Source organism: Megalobrama amblycephala, linkage group LG5, assembly GCF_018812025.1.
Source record: "Megalobrama amblycephala isolate DHTTF-2021 linkage group LG5, ASM1881202v1, whole genome shotgun sequence".
Taxonomy (NCBI): Eukaryota; Metazoa; Chordata; class Actinopteri; order Cypriniformes; family Xenocyprididae; genus Megalobrama; species Megalobrama amblycephala.
The window spans coordinates 34,661,777-34,684,461 of record NC_063048.1 but is presented as its reverse complement, the minus strand read 5'-3'; the positions used below and the strand labels follow the sequence as shown (position 1 = coordinate 34,684,461).

Here is a 22,685-nt window from a genome sequence, read left to right as displayed (position 1 = left end):
TTTTCAATAAACTGTTTATCCAGTTCTCAAGTTTAGCGATCAAGTTGCAGCACTTATCAGCCCACTGGAAGGGGCAATTTTCAGCATATAACATTTTTATTTTTTATTTTTTTGGCCTATTTCACATTTTACACAAAGCTATTATATGGATTCAGAAGAAATATAGTGCATGGGTCAAAATTTTATCATGCTTTTCCATCCTTTTTTAAAGCTTGAAAGCTTAAGTCCCTTAAAATGCTTAAGTCATTTTAAGTGCATGGACAAGAAAGACCAACATAGTCTTCTGACTTTCAGCTTTTGTGTTCCACAAAAGAAATAGTGTCATGAAAAAATAAAAGGGTGAGTAAACAAAGAAAGAATTTTTATTTTGGGGTGAATAAAAAAAAAAAATGTTTGGTTTCATAAACATTTGATATGGTTCTCGAATCGAATGCTTTGCCTATAGAACTACCAAGGGATCCCATATTTTGTGTTAGAAACACCCTTTACAGCACTAAAACCACATGTAGAGCAGGGCGGCCTGACACATTGTCTACGGTAAGCCTGTATGCCAGCTAGTCCATTACTCATTCATAATTGCTTTCCCATCAAAGGAGAAGACGCTACATTCAGTGGTGACGGCTTTACGAGCGAGCCCAACTTTTTTCCACTCAAGCCTTAGTGATTGATTTTTTTTCTTTGTTGTTGCCAGCATCCAGGTTAACACTGCTCTTCCAAGAAAGAGGGAAACAACAACAACAAAAAATAGATCTCTGGATAATGCCACATGCAGTCAGCATCATAAAGTCATTAAGTAATAGAAAGGCACCAAAAATGAACAGTTATACTCATACTGTGTAGATTATATATACTCTTTCCAAAACATGAAAAGCTCTGTTTAGATGATGTAGATAAAAAGAAACTAAGTGAAAGATGTGAGCTGAAATTAAAATCAAAAGAATAAAGCATATTCTAAAAGCTTCTGTTGCCTCAGGCTTGTAATAGTGATGATCATGCTGGTTGTATTATGCTAAGAAAAAAAAAAAAAAAAAAAGCCTAGAGGTGATAGGGATTTCTACACATTCTTTATTTCACACAGAGAAAATATTGCATTTGATTAAAAGATGGTGAAATCAATCTTTCAACAGCTAATAGAGGTTAATTTAAATAAAAAATGACTGTAGCACCTCTGTGCCTTGTGACTTTAACTTTGTGACAAAAAAAATCATCACTATTTTTGTCTTGTTTTTAAGGGGAAAAAAAACATTTAAACATCCTTATGAATGTATTTATGAAGATATTTATTAAGATATGAATGTCCTTGAAGATATTAACTAGATATAAACTGTTTTTTTAACAAAATAATTCCTAATATAATTTTTAAGTGTAAACAACCTTTCAGACCTCTATAACAAAAATATTTGTATGTGTGTATGACTGAAAATAAGTTTAAAGTGTTTCTTGGAACTGAAGTAGACACTGTATATTACATGACTTTAAATCTACATAACAATCCTATACTTTATTTAAAAAGTACTCCTCAGGAAAAAGTGCTGTTGGTGGGTTTTAGACATAATTTGTAGATAACTGATTCGCTAAAGGGTAAGTCAGTCAATGGTAAGGCACCTTATTGTCTTAGCTATAACAGTCGCAGAACACCATTAACACAATTAGGATGAGCCTATAAGTAGGCATGTGACGGGTCGGCTGAAAAGATGCAAAAACAATGTCTCAGCATAAGTGAGTCACCTTTTAAATGTCACTGCATTAAGTATGTTCAGCATTAACCTACTGAACCTATTAACATTATCTGCTTAAATAAACTGAATTCAATTAATTTACAAGACTGAATTGAGTTCTGGAATAAATTATGTATCTCTAAATCAAATCTAATGATAATCTCCACAGATATTCAAAGAGAAACTAAAGGGCAGGTGAAAGTACATGCCTAATTAGTGTGCAGCTGGGTGGTTTAAAGGAAAAGCAGCATGGGATATTTACCTATAAATCAGGACATCATCCTCTGAACAGTTGTATTGGAGCTGGTACATTTTGACTTTGGGTGCCACTTTGCTAACCACCCACTTGATCAGAGCAGAGACTGCAGTGACCTCTGACACTGACACTACCTGTTCTGGTTGGACTTTGGTCTCCCCTTTACCGGTTTTAGTGGAGCTAGTGATGTCAGATAGTCTGGACTTTGGCTGAGATGTGCGGTTAGTTCCATTGCTAAGGTGGGGAAGCTGGATAATAGAGAGCTCAATTGAGGCTGTTGATTCTCCTGCTGCGTTTGCAGCAATGCAAGTAAATGTCCCATAATCCTTAGAGGTGGTGACCATAATGTCTAAAGTACCATTTTCATAGACCGTAGCCCTGGATGAGTTACTGATTAGTCGGTCATCTGGAGCAACCCAGTGTATGAGAGGCATAGGGTCACCCACAGCCTTGCAGCGTAAACTGGCCGTCTGTCCCTCCAGGACCAAAAGCTTATGGGTATGCTGGGTAATTAACGGTGGTTCGCAGACAAACTCTTCCTCTCGAACATACCAGAAGTAGCGACCTTTCAGACTCGGTGGGGAGGCGCATGTTTCCATGTCGTCTTCCCGCTCTAGACGCCGCAACCACAGAATCTCACAGTTACAGTGAAGAGGATTCCCACCGAAGCTTAGAGACAGGATCGGGGCAAATGGTGTACTAAGAACGGTGTTGCTCTGTGACCGAGCGAAGATAGGATCTGGCGGAAGCTTCTGGAGACGGTTTGATGTAAGATCCAGCCTTGCCAGCTTTTCAAGATCGGTAAAAGTGCCCTCAGCAATGTGGCTGATGAGGTTGTGGTCCAGGCTTAGTTGGTGTAGGTTGAGCATTTTGCGAATGGCATCCCAGGGAACACCCCGCAGGTTGTTGTAGGAGAGATCTAGGTCCTCCAAGGTGAGCAGCAGATCATCGAAAGCTTCTTTGGAGATATGAGTCAGCTGGTTGTTGTTTAGGATAAGGTGTTGCAAGTTCACCAAGCCTCGCAGGACATCTGGGCCAAGCTCTGTCAACCGGTTACTGTCCAGGTGCAGCGAACGCAGGGTTTCAAGATCTACAAAGGAGAAGGGCTGGATGAAGCTGATGGTGTTTCGTGACAGTGTGAGGTCCACAAGGCCCGTCATGTTGGTGAAGTCCTGCTGGGTAATTTTGATGATGTAGTTTCCTCCCAGACGTAATTCCACGGTTCTTCTGTCAATGTCAGGGGGCACAAACAGCAGACCTTTGGACGGGCACAATGTGCCCAAGGACTCTGAGAGGTTCTGACAGACACAATATTTAGGGCAGGCGGTGGTCATCATCACTGCGCTTCCCAGGAGGAGGAGGCTGCAGAGCACTTTGGCCATGGTAAATCACAAGCAGGGACCTGGGTAGACAACAAGAAATACAACGGTCAGTCCTTTCTGGTTACGCAAACACCATCTGATTTAATGCCTCTGCAGTGGCTATATGATGAATATAGTCCTCATTATGAATGGTATTGTTTGGATGTGCCTAACCCCAAACTGTGGCATTTTAAAGTTTTGTTATTGCTGGTGTCAACTAACAAAAGTCTATTACCTTTATTAAGATATTTACTGAACAATATACACAAAAAGTCTCTCTCAAAACAATCAGACATTGAGGTATAAAATATGTTTTATAGTTGTTGGAAGCATAAGTGTTTGACGTTATATCCATATGTGAATTCCGCAGCAGGCTCCATACCTCTGACACAGAGAGAACGGATGACTGCACTCACCCTCAAACGACAGCCCATAATTCTTGAAGACGTTTGTATCATCAATTCCAAATATACTCAAAACTTAAATCAATTTTAATCAGTGCTCTGCCAGACTGATTCTCTAATGGAAGGGCAGGGTTGGTGGAGCTGTTTTAGGTGTGTGTGTGTGAGAAGGAGAAGGGGTGATTTTCATTTCCAAGAATTAAAGGACAATAGTTCTCCCAGCTGGCAGCATTCATACAATAAATCATAATACCTTTATCAATACCTTCATTTATATCTTCGATCTAAGATTCCTATAAACCTCAGATACACAGAGTTCTGGTTGCAAAAATGTATGAGTTTTCAAGTTTATGAATAGAAAGTATGCAGATCTGAGTATTTTTTTAAAAACAGCGAGTTATACAGAAGGTGACTAGCATTGGAATCTGGACTGTAGCTAGTTTTAGAACCAAAGAAAATCAGCAAGACTTTTACAAAATGCAACATTGTGATTATCCTAACCATGTAATCAAAATTGTTTGCAACAAAAATAAATTGTCACATAGAGAGGATAGATATTTTCAATGGTACTTTGACTGATGTGCAATCAGTGTTTGTTAATGCCAGATATTTATGCCAGGGCTGTATTTTGCTAGAATGCAAATAGTTGATGTCAAACAATTTGCCCTCCCAGCAACTACAAAAACACAGAAGACAATATTCAACAATATAACAACATAAAAAAATAAAATAAAATTCAAATGATTAAAAATATTAAAAATAAATGATAACTTCTTGTTTTAAAGTCTGGAGAAATGCAATATTTAAAAATCCACAAAAGGATTTAAACAGGAGGAAATTTCCAATAAGCTGAAAATGTGATGCATCTAATTTTCTAGTCTATAATAATTCCACACTTAAAACAGACATATTGCAGAGAATGAAAAATGTGATGTTTTTTGAGCAAGAATATATTTCCTTCTTGTGAGAATATTTCCCAACCATCAATCACTCCTTCTCAGGAAATCTTTTTTTTTTTTTTTTTTTTTTTTTTTTAAGGAAAAATGTTGTAGAGCCTGATAACCCATACAATCCGACATGCTCATGTCTCAAACCCATTTCCTCTCAATATCCATTTTCTTGTACAATGAAACCAAAAGGGCAATTAATAAACAACAGAAGTAATATGTAAGAATGCAAAGTACAAAGATCCAAAAAACACATTGGCACATTGGTCTAGCATCTGAAAACAGTGAAGAAGAACACAAACTTCATCTTAATAAAGAGAAGAGGAAGAATGTTTAACCATAGGCATTTGCAACATTTGCAATTTATTTGCAATTTATGACCACACCATATTGGATCAACTGAAATATACCATATGCTGAATAAAACTTCATTTCAATGTTCATTCAGGACTCACTGCATAGCATTGTGTAACGTTATGAGAAGTGTGCTTGGGACAAGGGGATATTTGTCATTTTTGACAGCTAAAACCTGATTAGGCTGAAAACAGCAGAAGCTTGCCCTTTAGCAGGCCCGTATTTCTGAGGTAAGTTTCCTGCATTACCAATTCTCTCATAACTGCTTGTCAAGCCTCATTTTTATTCATTCCTTTTGCAGCCTGCTAATGGTGCAACCATCAAACACATATATAACAATTGCTGAGGAACTGAACCCCTAAGAACATTCCACATATCTGCATTTCATCCAAATCAGAGGGAAAAGGACGGAATGGTGGTGTACCATATGGGGGAAGGAATTTGCTTCACTTTATCAAATGAGCCAAACATCTCAGCTCGTTTGTTGGAGAAAGTGTTTAAATGAGCTTAGCCTGGTCACTAACTAACTTCAAGGAAATCAACAAAAGGAGATCTAAGGGATGTGAAAAATCATAGAGCTTTCTTTTCTTGTCAGCTCAGCAGACATTAAGGCGAAAGAATCATAGCTTTTATAAATGAAAGAGTGTAAGAGCACATCAAAAAGTCTTTTATCAAGCGAAGGAGAAGGTGACCATGAAACAGCAGGACGTGAAAAACTACAGAGACTGCTAAACATCCAAAGGCAAGCTAAAAGCTTAGGCTTTGCAATCATACAGTGCCGAAGAGCAAGATGAAGGTAGAGCTGCCATGATATGGAGGGCCATTTACTTGAGATCCAGGGGAGAACTCCCTAGTGCAGACACCTGATTGGACATGGGCTAACCATTATGACAGTAGGCAGTCAGTTTGACAGCGCTGCTCTGAAATCCTTGTGACGTCTGACTGCGTGATGGATTCTGCACCTGGCATCTTGATGTTTTTTTTTTTCTTTCTTTTCTTTTCTTTTCTTAACAGCACACCATATAGATGGCTGTATCTTCTAATTCTATACTTTTTTTTACTGTATCTTCAACATTACTTTACATTTGATTGAATCACTGGCCCACAGTCCAGTAGTCCATTGTGTTTTTCAATGTAAAATTCACAGTTGTTCTCAAGTAAATTTCTTTTTCTTTTAGATTAATTATTATTTTGCTGCCTTATTAAAGGGGGGAAAAAGACATGTGGATTGTACAATTTAAACATTTAAAGTATAACATCATTGCCACTATAAAGCACCACAACTGGCACCTTACAAAGTGTTATGTGACAAAGGTGTGAATAGGCTTACTGCTTAAAATATTTCTTTTAGTGAAGTTTGTTTCTTCTTATTAGTCTCTATCATTTCTTTCTTTGACACTTTGAGCTTGCAAATTACCAAGCTGCTCTCCGACAACACTCTGAAAACGAAATCCCAAGTGAAGAAACACTTACATTTCCTGTGAAATCAACATGTACAAGCTTGGCAGGTCCCACTTTATATTAAGTGGCCTTAACTACTATGTACTTACATCAAAAAATAAGTACAATGTACTTATTGGGTTCATATTGAATTGCAAAACACTTTTGCTGCTACTGAGGTGTGATATGGGTAAGGTTAGGGAAAGCTCTGGTGGTATGGGTAGGTTTAAGGGTAGGGGTAAGGGTTAAGGGATGGGTCAACAGTGTAATTATAAATGTAATTACAGAAATTAATTACAGATGTAATTATATGCAGGTGTTTTTAAAATATAAGTACAATGTAGAAACATGTATGTACACAATAAGTGCATTGTATCAAATTATTAATTTAAATGTAAGTACATAGTAGTTAAGGCTACTTATTATAAAGTGGGACCTTACATCATTACAGGTGTATGGAAATCATTTTGTTATACATTAAAATAATAAAAACATTCAATAAATATCATGCTCTTAAATCAACAATTCTGTGCTCTCCTAAAAGTCACTACACCACTTTTGCAAAGATGACAAATGGAAAAAAACAAATGTAGAGGAGAGTATAGTACTGGATAGAAGGTTATTAGACAATGGTGGCCTTCACTAGAGTGAAAAAGAAAACTTTCTTTTGAGTCACTCAGGGATTGTGAATACAAAGTTTGATAACCCTTTACTTTGATGGTCCTCTTTAGACATTCTACTAACTATAAGTAACTTTGCAACTACATGTGAACTAACTCTCATTAGAGTATTAGTAGACTGCCTGCTTATTTTGATATATCTAGCTTCCGCCTGATCGCCTTCTGTATTCAAATTACGAAAGAAAGTGTAAACTGGTGTCAGTCAGTAACTTGAATAGGGAAGGCATAGGATGTAGTGTAAGCTTTTTGAACTGCAAAAGTTTTACACTTTCTTTGTACGTTAAATATGGAAGCTAGATATTTTACTTCATAATTTGTTAAATATGGATTTTTTTTTTTTTACACAAACGCATCGCTTTGCTTCAGAAGGCCTTTATTAACCCCTTGGAGCCGTGTGGAGTACACATTTATGATGGATGGATATGGTTGGAAGCTTGGATGTGTCAGGATATTTATTAAAATATCTCCGATTGTGTTCATCAGAAAGAAGAAAGTCATATACACCTAGGATGGCTTGAGGGTGAGTAAAGCATGGGCTAATTGTTATTTGAAAGTGACCTAAACCTTTAATAGAACGTCTAAAGTGGACCACTGAAATAGTGTAGTGGAATCTTTTACAGCAGTGGTCACCAACCGTTTTAAGCCCAAGATCCCTGATCTCGACCTTTAGGAAAGACTAAATCTACCTATTGAAGAATTGATAGATTGTATTTAGTGTTTTTACATGGCAAATTCAGATTCAGATTTTTTTTACAAGCAAATTGGCCGTTTCTTATTGTGACAATCCCAATTCGGTGTATTTTGTTTTATATGGACTCTTGCACCACACCCCGGACTACATTTCCCATCATCCATTACACTGATGGCTGTAGCCAATCACACACCATATATAAGCCATGGACTTCCTCTCTCTCGTTGCAGAGTATTGTTTAGCATTTATGCTGTTTAGCGTAGCTACGTTACGGAGCCAGTTCTCAGTCCTAGTTTGTATTTCTAGTTCTAGTCTAAATCTAGTCATATCTTGTTTCCTGATTTCCTGATTACCTGCATATTTTGGATTTCACTCTCGTCTTGTTGTCTGGATTTTGTCCGCACCTTGCTTGGATTTATTATTATCTTTCTATGAACTACTTGCTTGCCTCTACCTTTAGATTACATTCGCCGTTGATTGACCTACGCCTGTTTCTCGGATTACTCTTCTGTCTTGCCCTCTATATATCTATATATATATCCTGTTTGGACTATGTTTTTGAATAAAGCTTTGCACATGGATCCGCACGTTTCTAGTCTCAGTCGCCCCGTAACACCGATACTGGTTGCAGATATTTATTATTATTCTTATTATTATAAACAAAAATATCTAGCCATTTCAAATTAGAGGTAGCCACTGCATTTTAATCACAATCCTAACAAAGTTGCTACACACGTTGCATGAGCAGTTGTTTTTCATTTGAACTAGATTTAATTTTGAGATTTAAAGCAAAAACAGAAGGGTCTGACTTTATCTTTGTGAAATGATATGCTACACACAAAAAGAGCATGAAACAAAAACAGCAGACAGGCTGAATGAGATGCAAATTCACTCTTCGCGAATTCAGCATTTCCTTGGTTACCCCTGTAAACAAAGCAGCACTGCGCTTATAAACAGCAACTTTATTCGGATGTAAGAAGAAATTAAAATGCCATTGCCATTGAAACTTTTCTGAAGACAGTAATTTTCCTTTCAGAGATACATTCATATAACCCCTGACCCCCCAATTTAATATTTATATTTTCTCCCTATATTTTGAGCATCGTGAACAGTGAGCTGCTCTGCCTGCTACAGAATTTTCTCCTCTTAGCATCCATCTTCAGTGTCTCTGGCCTCTTGTTAGCGGCCGTTTACAGACTCAGGCAAATGTATTGTCTTTTTGTACTCATATTTTATTTTTGGGAGCTACTGGGACAGTGATAAACATCTACCAGTCGATCGCGATCGACGGGTTGGCGACCACTGCTTTACAGTTTAAATCATTAATACACGTGTATGTGGTGGCACTAGCTGTTTTTTTTTTTTTCTTTATCAAAATTAAGTAAACAATTACTGACTTCTACAGTAAAATGATACTCAATTTATTAAAAAAAAAAGTTCCATGTGCTTACTTAATTTTCCCCTTGTTATCGGAATATTTTTTTAAAAGTTAACTTGTAATTCTTGTAGTTTTCCTGTGTTTCCTGTAAGTGTTTTGTAATATCAAAGTTTCTCTATGAAATGACATTTTTGTAGTGGCATAAATCTAAGCTTAAGCGTTAGCAATAGATTTCACATTTTGAACTAATTATAATAAACATTGAATCTTGGGATAAAATTACAGAGGTACAGCATAATAGAAATGACCCAGCTGAGTTATATCCATTATGTAGAGCTGGGCGGGAAACATATATGTTAATGTTGATGTCAAATTTTAAGGAATTTATATAAAAGGCATTTACAGTATAACTAATTTCCATCAAGTTTGACTTCTGAAAATTTCACAAATCACACAGATATTAACATGACTAGAAAGGGCTGACAGAAAGGCTAATGGATTGCACTTGGTCTACATGTCCTAGCCTCCATTCCACCAGTAATGTCAAAAGTATTCACATTCATTACTCAGGTAGAAGCATAGATACTAGGGTTTAAAAAGACTTCTGTAGAAGTATCAACTCAAGCTGTTTACTCAAGTAATAGTGTAAAAGTACTGGTTTCAAAACTACTTAAAGTATAAAGGTAATGTAAGGAAAAAAAATGCCATTAAGGACAAAAGCTTAGGCCGCGCCACCCCACCTCCTCAAAAAAACATTTTTCTAAAGGCCATGATGACTATAATGTTATATTAAAATGTTAATGTTGAAAAATTTGGGATGCACTAGGCTACCTGTTTCTACCTCCTCGCTGGTGCTTGGTTGGGACATTTTGCTCGAGTTCTCTTCTTGAGTCTCTGCCACGGACATCTTCATACTAGGCATGTGACGGTATAAAATTGTCATGTTGCGATTAATTGCTGAAGCTTTTATCACGATATTGAAATAAGTTGCAAAAAAAGTGTTGTCATAGTATAACAGGTTTAAGAACTCTTTTTGTAATAACAAAAAGAACTCTGAATGTTTAAATACAATAATACAATACACAACAAATATATAAAGTAAAATTTTCAAACAGATTACAATGCAAAAGAATTAGGCTATAAAGAACAACAGGAAACACTTTACAATAAGTTCTCATTATTTAATGCATTAACTAAGATTGAGCAATAGCTACATTTGTTACAGAAAGTATTAGTTTTTATTAATGTTAGTTAAGAAATACAATTGATTATTGTTAGTTTTCTCTCAGGTCCATTAAATAAGCTCTTTTGATTTTAGTAATGTTATTAAACAGTAACTAAGAAATTAACATTAACTAAGAATATTTAATACTTTATAAGTATTTTTATTGTCAGCTTGGTAATAATGAATTAAAATGTTAACTAATGAAGACATATGTTTCAAACTTTTTCTGAACAATACCAAATAATCAGAACATTTCTAATAATTAGGGCATGAGGTAGTCCAGATTAAAAATATAAGGTTTGAAAATAGACTTTTAAGTCTTCAAGTATTTGGTGATGAACAACATTGAGATTACAAAAAAATTAATGGCTGTTTGAAGCATTTTAAAAACTTAACTAGCGCAGTTGCTTTGTTTGCGCGGTTTCCGTGGTAACCGCTGCATTCTGCTGTTCCATCAGCGCCCTCTGCTGTCAGAGAGTGAACGTGCACTTTCATTCAGCACGTCTCCTTCACTCGTTCCGCCATGTGCTTCTCATGTACTTTGGGTTTGTTTACATCTGAGCGCGTGTTCTTTTGACGCAGAATACAGCAATGTTTTGCATTTTATACGGTTGATGGGTAAAGTATTCTTAATTACATTATAAAAAAATTAATAATTGTTAATAAATTATTATTTACGGTATTTTGAAATGCCCACGATAACAATATCGTGCATATTCATTATCGCGATTTATCGCATTACCAAATATCGGCACAAGTCTACTTCATACTTGGCTACATACGTCTGCTATGCCCAGTGTTGGTGGTAACAAATTACAAAGTTAGTATAGCCTACTTATCACAACATTGTCAATCGCAAACGCTAATTTATTCAAACGTCTCTCTATACCGAACTACCTACTGTAGCTTAATTTGCGGAGGACGAAGAGAAAGCCAGTAGTGGAGAAATAATAACTTTTAAGAAATAAAGTTAGTGAGTAACGACCCTAACACTGGCCGTCCTCCTTGCTGGAGTGTGACGTGATTTGTGTCATGTGCAGGTGCGATGAATTCCGTACAAATAGGGTGTCGGAATGGTATATGTTTATACTTCTCATCCAACCACAATAATTTTTTTTTTTTTTTTGAACGATGACAAGCCGGAATGAAAACAAGACGAAATGAAATAGGAGTAACGAGGCTATTTTTAAAATGTAAGGAGTAGAAAGTACAGAAAATTGCGTAAAAATGTAATTACTCCAGTAAAGTATAGATACCCAAAATTTCTACTTAAGTAAGGTAACGAAGTATTTGTAGCCTGCCAGTAATTATTGTCAGAACAGTTCAATGCACTGTTTCCACCAGAGACATGAAAGCTGGATGAACCTTGGTGTTACCTGAGGTAATCTATGCTCAGAAGCTCTGGAGATAATGGGTAATCTTTGTGAAGTATGAGCAAACTACTGTAAGTAGCTTTTGGGGTGAACGTCTTAGTGCAGTGAATACCTTTTCATTCTATGCAGCTCAAAAGTCTTTGGCAGAGTTTCACAGTTAGAAATAAGTTTCACATAATTGCATGAATCCATGCGCTCCATGACGACAGCTTTGAACTTGTTGGATTTGCTTGGAAGCTTTTTTTAGCATTTCTACATCTCATTTATTAAAAAGTTACACAAAAACTGTAGGCCATAACTTAGAACTTTGCAGCAATGTTTCACCAAAAACTGAAAATCATGTAAGAGAAGATATTTTAAAGAATGTTTCCAATTTTTGTCCATACATTGTCACTTCAGAAGACTTATGGATTAACCTCACGTTATTTTTATGTCCTTTTAAGCTTTAAAGAAGTTCGGGACTCCAACTGACTTTTATCGTATGGACAAAAACAGCTGAAACATTTTTATGAAATTAACTTCTTTTTTTATTCCACAGTGTAAAGAAAGTAATTCAAGTTTGGAAAGATATGAAGGAATGAGAAAATGAGTTTGCTACAATCTACACAGTCCCTAAAATTATTTTTAACAACTAAAACTGAAACTGCACTGTAAAAAAAGTGGTAACCTGCGATTGTAACATTAAAGAGCTATTTCTACCTGATCTTACCCTTAACTTTACTTTTTAATGTTCTCTAAACATTCTGAAAACAAGTAGCATTTAAAAAATGTTAGACGACCACACAACTGAAATGTTTATGGGGGAAAAAATTTCCATTGATGATGAATAAATAATGTTTTTTTTTTTGCTAACGTTTTGAGAATATTATTTAAAAACAAATAACTTGACTCCAAATAAGTTGTCTTAATTTTGCACAGCATATCTATTGTTTTATCTTTTAACTTTTTTTTTTGCTTGCTTGTCAGACAAGAGTTAAAGAATAGTCTCTCTCCACAGCGCTTCCATGCGGTTCTCACAGGTCATTCAAGCAATAATTCGCATTCATCGCCTCATATAAATCCATATCCAGAAACTTGACCCATCGTATTTTACTCTCAAACGCCAAATCCTCATCCCCTCAGACATCTCATCTGCAGCACACTGGCATTCTATCTCACCCTTGCCATGCAAATGGTCTCCTTGCCCCTTGCTTTCATTTATTCCCGATGCCAGCATCTTTCATAACAAGCGCACAACAGAAAAGGTCAGATTTATTAAAAGCTCTCTCTCTATATATTTTCAACCTCCCTCTCTTCCTCCATCGGTTTAGTCACATCCATGGCTTCTAATCATTTTCGCCTTTACACACAAACATCCTGTATCTCCCTTTCCTTTGATTAATGTGCAGACGACACACAGCGCCATTTTAGCGGGAAGTGATGAAAGCACTCAGAAGGAAAGCGGAGCGCAGCCAAAGGGGAGGGTGACAATGGGTTTATTTCATACTGTGGCCAAATTAATTTTCACAGCAGGATGCGGAGGTTAAAAAATCTGATTGTTTCTCTGCTCGACGACAGGCTAATTAACCTTAGCAGCGTATGTTGTGTCTACGTTACACTAATCTACAATTTTCTGTTTATTGTTGCTAAAGTGTGCATATGTGTGTGCGACTCATTCACACACCATAAAAAAAAAAAAAACGTTCTATTTAAGTGTGCCTTCAGTCTATAATTTGCTTGTTGATAATGAGATAATGTAACATGGTAGGCATTCAGAGCTAATAAAGGTTTTGTTTTTCTATTAGCGTTACCATTGTGTGGTAGAGAATTAATATACATTTTATATAGTTGACAGCAAAATGTTATTGTGTAATAGTCATCGAACGTGGCATGTACACAACTGGAACCTGCATTCAAATCCCACTTTCTCTTTGTCTGACTAAATGTACTAATGGATTAATTTTTACCTACAATAATTATGCAAATTAATTATTAGATGTACAAATAATATTTCATCAGAAGCCTATGGGAGCATGTACTACAAAAAAAAAAAAAAAAAAATTGAGAAATTAAAAAATAAACACTTCACCTTAAATTGCAGCATTTAATGTGTTATCTGAAGTGCTTGTTATTACACACCTACATATAAAGCAAAGCCTCATAAAACTGTATGTATATGCTGATAACAGAACAAACAGTAATCCATCTGCTCCCTTTAGTCGTTTATCAAAATGAATTGCTCACAGGAGACAAATGTATTAAATATAAATTTGTCTGATATTGTCAAGCCCCTGAAAAAGGGAAGAGCTATCTGTCACTTTTTGTACTCCAGTGAAAATTTCCCAGGGTAGGTTTATTTTTGAAAGTCAATTTCTTTACACACATACCTTACAGACATGGCTACTAAAAAAAGACTATGAACAAGTTCCGTTCCCCGTTCACACGGATCTGTGAAAATGACTAAAAATGCTGTCACTTTGTAAAGAAACACTAAGTGCTTATAGACTTAAGAGTAATAAGCATATGAATGACGTCACTGTTTTTAAATTTTGTAGTTTACACAGAGTCGATAATGGTAAATTTTTCAAAAACTTTTAAAACCCTTTTTCAAAAGTATGCATTTTTAGGCCCCTAAAACAATGTTGTCATATAAGTAAAAACAGTGTTGTGTAGGATATATATATATATATATATATATATATATATATATATATGTATATATATGTGTGTGTGTGTGTGTGTATATATATATATATATATATATATATATATATATATATATATATATATATATATATATATATATATATATATATATATAGATAATATATATAATATATAACATATAGGAACCTTGCTTGAATGTATGCTAGCATGAAAATATAATTACAACACAGTTTTCAACTAAAAATGGAAAACAGTGTTGTGTAAATGCCCCAGGCTATATATATATATATATATATATATATATATATATATATATATATATATATATATATATATATATATATACAGTGGCATGAAAAAGTATGTGAACCCCTTGCAGAATAATAATAAGAGGGATAATAAAAAAAATGCATGTTATTTTTTGTTTAGTACTGTCCTGAGTAAGATATTTTACATAAAAGATGTTTGCATTTAGTTCACAAGACAAAACAATAGCTGCATTTATTAAAATAACCCCATTCATAAGTATATTCATACAATCATACAGTCACTGCTGGAAAGGGCTCAAATATGCAAAAATGCTTGAAATCTGAAGAATCTGCAGGACCTGGAGGAATTTTCTGAAGAACAGAGCTCAGTTTAACTGCTCGGGACAAACAAGAGACTCATGAACAACCATCACAAAATATAAAAACAGTCGTGGATCATCAGGTAACCACACACAGTATTGAGAATTAATGGTTCACATACTTATGAATGGGGTTATTTTAATAAATTCAGCTATTGTTTTGTCTTGTGAACTAAATGCAAACATCTTTTATGTAAAATATCTTACTCAGGACAGTACTAAACAAAAAATAACATGCATTTTTTATTATCCCTCTTATTTTATTAAAATAATTCTCATTTTCACAGATTCTGCAAGGGGTTCACATACTTTTTCATGCCACTGTATACACACACACACACACACACACACACACACACACACACACACACACACATATATAATATATAAGAACCTTGCCTAAATCTATGCTCACGTGGAAATATAATTAAAAATTAAACCAACTGTTTTCTATTTAATAGATTTTAAAAATCTAATTTATTCCTAAAATGGCAAAGCTGAATTTTCAGTGTCATTACTTCAGTCTTCAGTGTCACATGATCCTTCAAAAATTATAATATTCTGATTTGGTGCTCAAGATTTCTCATTATTAACATTAAACAGTTCTAATTAGCAAAGTTGAAAACAGTTTTCTGAAACCAGAGAGCCGACAGACAGACCACTTCTATACACATTTGGACTTTTGACTTATAGTTCCTGACATATAGCACATGTGAAAGCTTCCCTTGGAGACATCCAGCCCCAAGTCTCCCCTATTAACATTCATATTTACTACTCTCATGAATTCTCCATGCAGTCCGTATAGTACTATTCTCCACATCATTGAGTTTTCCACCAGGAACCTCGGAACCCCTGAAGCATAACCGAGTGAAGATCAGAGGGCAACAGACCTCATAAGCACAGCGGACATACGCGCATACATCTGTGAATACTATTGACAGCATTCTAACTGCGCATATACGGTGCAGAATGAAAAATGGAAATGGAAACACAGCATGCCCATTTTTACTGCATGGCACTTTTTCTGTTGCCTTTCAAGCAGACAGTCAAGCAGAGAGGGCTGTTAGCGGCATTATCAATGGATCCATGCGCTTGTGTGTTGACAGCTGAATAATGGATCCCAAATTTCAATTTGAGGAGCTAACAACTGTCTTCATTTTCTCCTGTCCTCTCCCCATCCAATCCGTAAGCTGATCTGCAAGTAAGACATCCGGCGTGACAGACATGGCTCTTTAGGGAAAAAATAATCCATCTCCGTATTGCATTTTGGACAATGACTCCATTTGGTTGGTAATGTGAAGTATAATAAGGCCACTAAACATGAATTAAGAAGTTCCACTGCGGGAGGTGAATGACAGGTCGCATATAATCACAGAGCTGCCCAACTCGCTGCAGGTTGTATCACACAGAACAATCAGTGCACTTCTCCTGTACCTGTCCACAAAACCAATATACTACTGTACTGCTTACTGCATATTGTGCAACATACTCAGTAGTACCAAAAAGATTGTAAATAGTATGTGTAACAGTACAGAGTACATACAATAGACATTTCAATACACATAAGAAAAAAAAAAATCACATGGTGTAAGAGCCTTCAAACATATTAGGGCTGGATTTATGAGTAATTTAAAATGTTATTTATTCCTGTGATAACAAACCTGAATTTTCAGCATCATTACTTCAGTCTTCAGTGTCACATGACCTATCAGAAAGCAATCTAATATGCTGATTTGGCTTTGTTAGTCTTTTCCCCCCCAATCAATCAATCAATCAATCAATCAATCAATCAATCAATCAATCAATCAATCAATCAATCAATCAATCGCAAATCATACTGACCCCAAACCTTTGAACAGTAGTGAACTTGCTGAAATTAATAATGCTACAATTGTTTGTTGATCTTGGTTTAAGTTTGACCAAGCTGATGTTCAGCTGGTTAAGATGGTGGAAAGCTGCCAGCTGAAAAGAAACCAAATCCCATCTAAAACCAGCCAACAGACTAAACTGAACAATACAGAAAGTCAGCTAAGACCAGAAAACTAGGACCTTTATTTTCCAAACAGACATGTGCCTATGAGGGTTCTGTTTTAAAGGTGCTGTAGAATGACTTTTCAAAAGATGTAATATAAGTCTAAGGTGTCCCCTGAATGTGTCTGTGAAGTTTCAGCTCAAAATACCCCATAGATTTTTTTTATTCATTTTTTTAACTGCATATTTTGGGGCATCATTAAATATGTGGCGATTCAGGCTGCAGCCCCTTTAAACGCTCCCCGCCCCCAAGCTCCCGACTGCCTTAAACAGCATAAACAAAGTTCAAACAGCTAATATAACCCTAAAAATGGATCTTTACAAAGTGTTCGTCATGCAGCATGTCTAATCGCGTAAGTACAGTGTTTATCCATGGCTAACTGGCTAACGCTACACTACTGGAGAGATTTATAAAGAATGAAGTAGTGTTTATGAATTATACAGACTGCAAGTGTTTAATAATGTGAAATAACAACGGCTCCTGTCTCCATGAATACAGTAAGAAACGATGGTAACTTAACCACATTTAACAGTACATTAGCAACATGCTAACGAAACATTTAGAAAGACAATTTACAAATATCGCTAAAAATATCATGTTATCATGGATCATGTCAGTTATTATTGCTCCATCTGCCATTTTTCACTGTTGTCCTTGCTTGCTTACCAAGTCTGATGATTCAGCTGTGCAGATCCAGACGTTAATACTGGCTGCCCTTGTCTAATGCCTTGAACATGAGCTGGCATATGCAAATATTGGGGGCGTACATATTAATGATCCCGACTGTCGGTGTTATGTTGAGATTCGCCTGTTCTTCAGAGGTCTTTTAAACAAATCAAATTTACATAAGAAGGAGGAAACAATGGTGTTTGAGACTCACTGTATGTCATTTCCATGTACGGAACTCTTGTTATTCAACTATGCCAAGGTAAATTCAATTTTTGATTCTACGACACCTTTTTTTATTTTTTTTATTTTTCATTTGTAGTGATGCCTATGAAGAACCTTTTGTCCCAAAACCCCAGAACCTTTCAGTAAACTTTTTTTTTTTCTTACTGTGAAGAACATTAATAATCTAAAGGTCCTTTTTCCACTATAAAGAACCCTGTTCAATGGAAAGGTTCCATAAATGTTAAAAGGTTCTTCATAGAATCATAGATGACTATAAAGAACCTTTATTATTATGAGTCCTGCAAATTTTTGCTCCAACCCTAATCAAACACACCTGAACAAGGTATAATCAAGGTCTTAAGGGTTACTAAAGTCGCAGGCAGGTGAGGTGAGGTGATTTTATCAGGGTTGAAGCAAAACTCTGGACCTATACAGCAATTAATATGCAACATTTGTGAAAAATAAAATTTCAGCAATACCGGGAGCTTGTAAAAAATGAAAATAACAAAAATAACAGTATCAAAAGCTAATGTTAGCATAATGCACAGATAAAGATTAACAGCACAAACTGACAGCTAAGTAAGCTGACCCTATAGAACTGCTGCAAATAAAAGTATATGGTACTCCATTTGCTTTATAGCTAAACTGTATCAAATATCAAAATATCAGAGACTTCCTCACATCAGTTCATAAATATAGAAATGTCGGAAAGAGTTTAATCATGCACCAGTTCTACAGATAGAGGAGAAATGAACAGGCTCATCTAAGGGAGTTCTCCCTGTCAAATAGGTCTACGCTACATCTGTAAGCTATTTTTGAAACAAGAGACAGTCCTTACTTCAGGATACAGCGTCTAGAACAAAGTCACTCTTCAGAATATGAAGAGTCAGCAGAACACAAAAATGCAGATCTATATTGTGCATTACAAATAGTAAGTACTACACATTAGGACTGAAATAATGGATTTTCACAGTTGTGCACATGGAAACTGCAATTTTAACTGCTGTTTGGGAAAAGTGCTTAAAATAATTAATGAAACAACAGTTTGCAGACAATTAAACTTCCTTTGTTTTGTATGAATTTATTGGTGGTGTCAGGTACAATTTTGCAGAGATAAGGGCAAAACAGTGGGTTGTGACAGACCATTCAATTTGGATCTTAAAAAAAAAGAAAACCAAAAATCAGATGTTTACAACCCTTACTGGAAAAATGTGCTCATCAAAACAGATCTGCCAATGCTTCATTATGCTGGTTGTTGTACGTGTCAAGGCAGTTCGTAAATGAAAGGGATAGTTCACCCAAAAATGAAAATCCTGTCATTAATTACTCACCCTCATGTTGTTCCACACCCATAAGACCTTTGTTCATCTTCGGAACAAAAATTAAGATGTTTTTCATAAAATCCGATGGCTTAGTGAGGCCTGCATTGCCAGCAAGATAATTAGCACAGTATTGTATGAACCCTTTTCTATTTCAAACTGTTCAAAAGAATGGTCCTCCTCCATTTTCAAAAAAGTGAAGAACTATCTTCTCTTCTAAGAACTTCAAAAAACTACATATTTAAATAAAGATGAATTAGAAGGACATCACTGACAAATTGGTGTCCACGAAAAAAAAAGGAAAATAAAATTTTAAAGTGAGATTTAAGTGAGTCTGAACCTTTTTAAATTGTTGTTTGGTAACAGGCTAACTAATACTTCAACTCAATTCAAACACTTAACCAACACTTGAAAAAAAAAAAAAAAAAAAAAAAGCCTCCTGCTCAGTTTAGTTAAAGTCAGAAAAATTCTTGAATATTTTTTTTTCCATTGTCATTTGCACTCAATTTGATCATGTTCAATCCACTTAAATCTGTAAAATAAAAGTTAGCAATCTTTTTGTTTGTGTTGGAACTACATAAATCATTTCTGTTGCATTAACTGAAACCTTTTCATAGAGCTGCTGCTCTTCAGCACAGTGGTAACCACAAAAACTTTAACATAACTTCAGAAACTCTTTCAGTGTCCAACATTACTAAACATTAAGCACTAACAGGCTGTTTCCCTTTACTCAAAAACTCACAGAACTCTGTGATACCAATTTGACCAGTGGCAGCACTGACTCATAAAAAAAAAAATGAGTCAGTACCATATGTACACTTTAGTTACTAATATACAAAGTCAAAATAAAACACTAAAAGATTAGATTATATATTTGATCTATTACCTGCATGACACGTAGCCCTTAACTGACAGAGAACCGTGAACATGCAAATGTGTTGTTAAATTATTGAAATATTAACTTTAATAAAAATCTGTACAAGTAAATATTTTATGTCCAAGGGGTTCGACTGACAAAACTAGTATGATGACATATCATCAAGCGGAAGCAGCAGCAATGGTAGAATATTTGCTTCCATCCTCCTTTTTTATTTCTAATGCTTTAGCAACGGCTCTGATACTTAACTGCCTATTGGCGACCCTCCCCGACCGAGTACGAAACACATGTACATTGTACACTGTAAAAGACCTAATCCCGGGGGATTTCCTGTCACAGCCGTGCTGCACAAGCACCAGTCTCTACCGCCCACGTCCTCAATAGATTTTAGCACAGCACCATTGATGCAGTCCATAACTCTCTCTCTCTCCCCCCCACCCCCTGGTCCTGCGGGTGGGAGAACCTGGTCCTGCTCTTATCTGAGGCTGCCAGACATCAACCTACCACGAGCATCCCACGCACAGCCTCCAGACATGCCTCAGCATGAAGCAATGGCACCCATATCACAACTGCTGAGAGAGAGAGAGAGAGAGAGCGAGAGAAAGTAAAAGCCCGTTGCCTGAGAGGGTTTGAAAATGACAAAAAAAATCCTACTTTTCCACTCAATGGAAGAACCCGCTTCTGTAGGAGGAGGAGAGGTTGGTCCACCCCCTACCTTTTGGCTAATCTAATGTGGAGAAATGGCATAAAGCCCCCTCACGCTTTGAGAGAGCACGGCACAGCACGTACTTAAGTGCTGTGATTTATGGCTGCCACTCGAACTCTACAGTTCCTCTATATTGACGGTAAAGATGCAGATTTAGGGCAGACCTCAGAGCTCCATCCATCATTTTCTATACCTCACTACTAACATATAACACCTCTGGCAAGACACAATTCACAAGACTCAAAAAAAATGAAAGTGAAAAAGCTGTTGGGAAGCCATAAGCCGACACAAATTCTGCGTATATTCTATATTTAACTGTAAACGCCTCTAGATATGTTGTTTTGTTCTGAAATGTCAGAACGCAATACATAATCCAACACTGGCATTTTTTCTCAGTATTTTTATAAGTGATGCTATAGTGGTGCATTAGCATAAACTATCTATTTACAGCCTTTTACCCCAATATTTTTCTGTATTTAATTATATGTGTATGTATTTTTTTCAGTACAATACAATTCATACATACATTCATGTATACAATTATACACAGCTAATGAGTGTGTTTTTAAGTTTTAAATGAAAAATATTTTTTTATATTTTTGGGTGTGCATAAAGTAAAAAAAGGTTCATACTACAGTTTTTTTGTCTTTATTAAAAAAAGAGAAATTCTCAAAAAGAAACCTTTAACCTCTTACATTATGTTCCCCAAACACATTTTTGCATTGTTGGAAATATTGGTTAAAGGGTTAGTTCACCCAAATATGAAATTTCCGTCATTTATTACTCACCCTCATGTTGTTCCAAACCCGTAAGACCTTCATTCATCTTTGGAACACAAATTAAGATATTTTTGATGAAATCCGAGAGTTTTTTTTTTTTTTTTATCCCCCATAGTAAGCAACATAATTGTCATTCAAAGTCCAGAAAACTTGTAAAGACATGATTAACAGTGGTATAACTACAGTGGTTCAAGAGTGGCATTTGGAAGAGCTCCTCTTTGCAAGTGTCGAATCTCACATAACTAAATTTTCAAAACTATTTATTTTCCAATCTGCCAAGCCATCCCAAAATCCCTTTCTCCACAGCCAGCCTGCTGAGCATTCCTCCTAGTTCCACTACCATTCTACTAGAAAAGCTAATTAACAACTGCCAGAACACCCTTTCAAACATACGAAGCTGAGCTTGTGAGAAAGAAAGAAAGATGAATAAAATGCAGAAAAAAATTGAAATACGGATGGAGGAAGGAACCAGACTGGGTAAGAAAGAGAGAAGAAAATGTAAGACTGCAGAGATGTTTATTGGAAAACGATATAGTAGCACGCTAAATTCTTTGTCTTTTGCGACTTCGGGAGCTACCAGGACAGGAAAGGAATCGCAGTCCCCTCTATATGGAAGGTTCCCTAGCACCTCGCTGAGACAATCACAAATGAGTTGCTTTCAACCAAAGGTCTCAGCCCCCCTGCTCCATAATTGAGGCTGTGTAGCACAAACAAAACACGTTTGGCATCTACAGCAGCTGCACTTGTTGTTCATTTGCGAGCCCCATGTAGTTATGTCGCAGAATCTGTTTGTTTATGCAAAGATAGGCAGACCCATGGGACGAATGTTATATAATTAACACTGCAGATGCTTGAAGACACAGAATCCAGTAATAAGGGACAAACAATCCATAGATTTGCATGTTGTGCTGTGCGTGGTTTGAATAATCAGCACCGTCAACACTGCGGTAAACAATGTTGGTTTGTTTTAAATTCAAGGACTA

General features: G+C 36.0%; 1 protein-coding gene across 5 annotated transcripts in view; it reads right to left on the bottom strand.

Annotated features, from left to right (window-relative positions):
* Nucleotides 1-22,685, bottom strand: part of LOC125269164 (leucine-rich repeat and fibronectin type-III domain-containing protein 2) — a 131,206-nt gene that overhangs the window by 5,135 nt on the left and 103,386 nt on the right. For all 5 annotated transcript variants that reach the window (XM_048191975.1, XM_048191973.1, XM_048191974.1 and 2 more), the window contains one exon: nucleotides 1,981-3,376. In XM_048191975.1, the coding sequence (XP_048047932.1) occupies nucleotides 1,981-3,356 (1,376 nt within the window). In that variant the 5' untranslated portion in view covers nucleotides 3,357-3,376. The remainder of the gene's footprint in view (nucleotides 1-1,980; nucleotides 3,377-22,685) is intronic.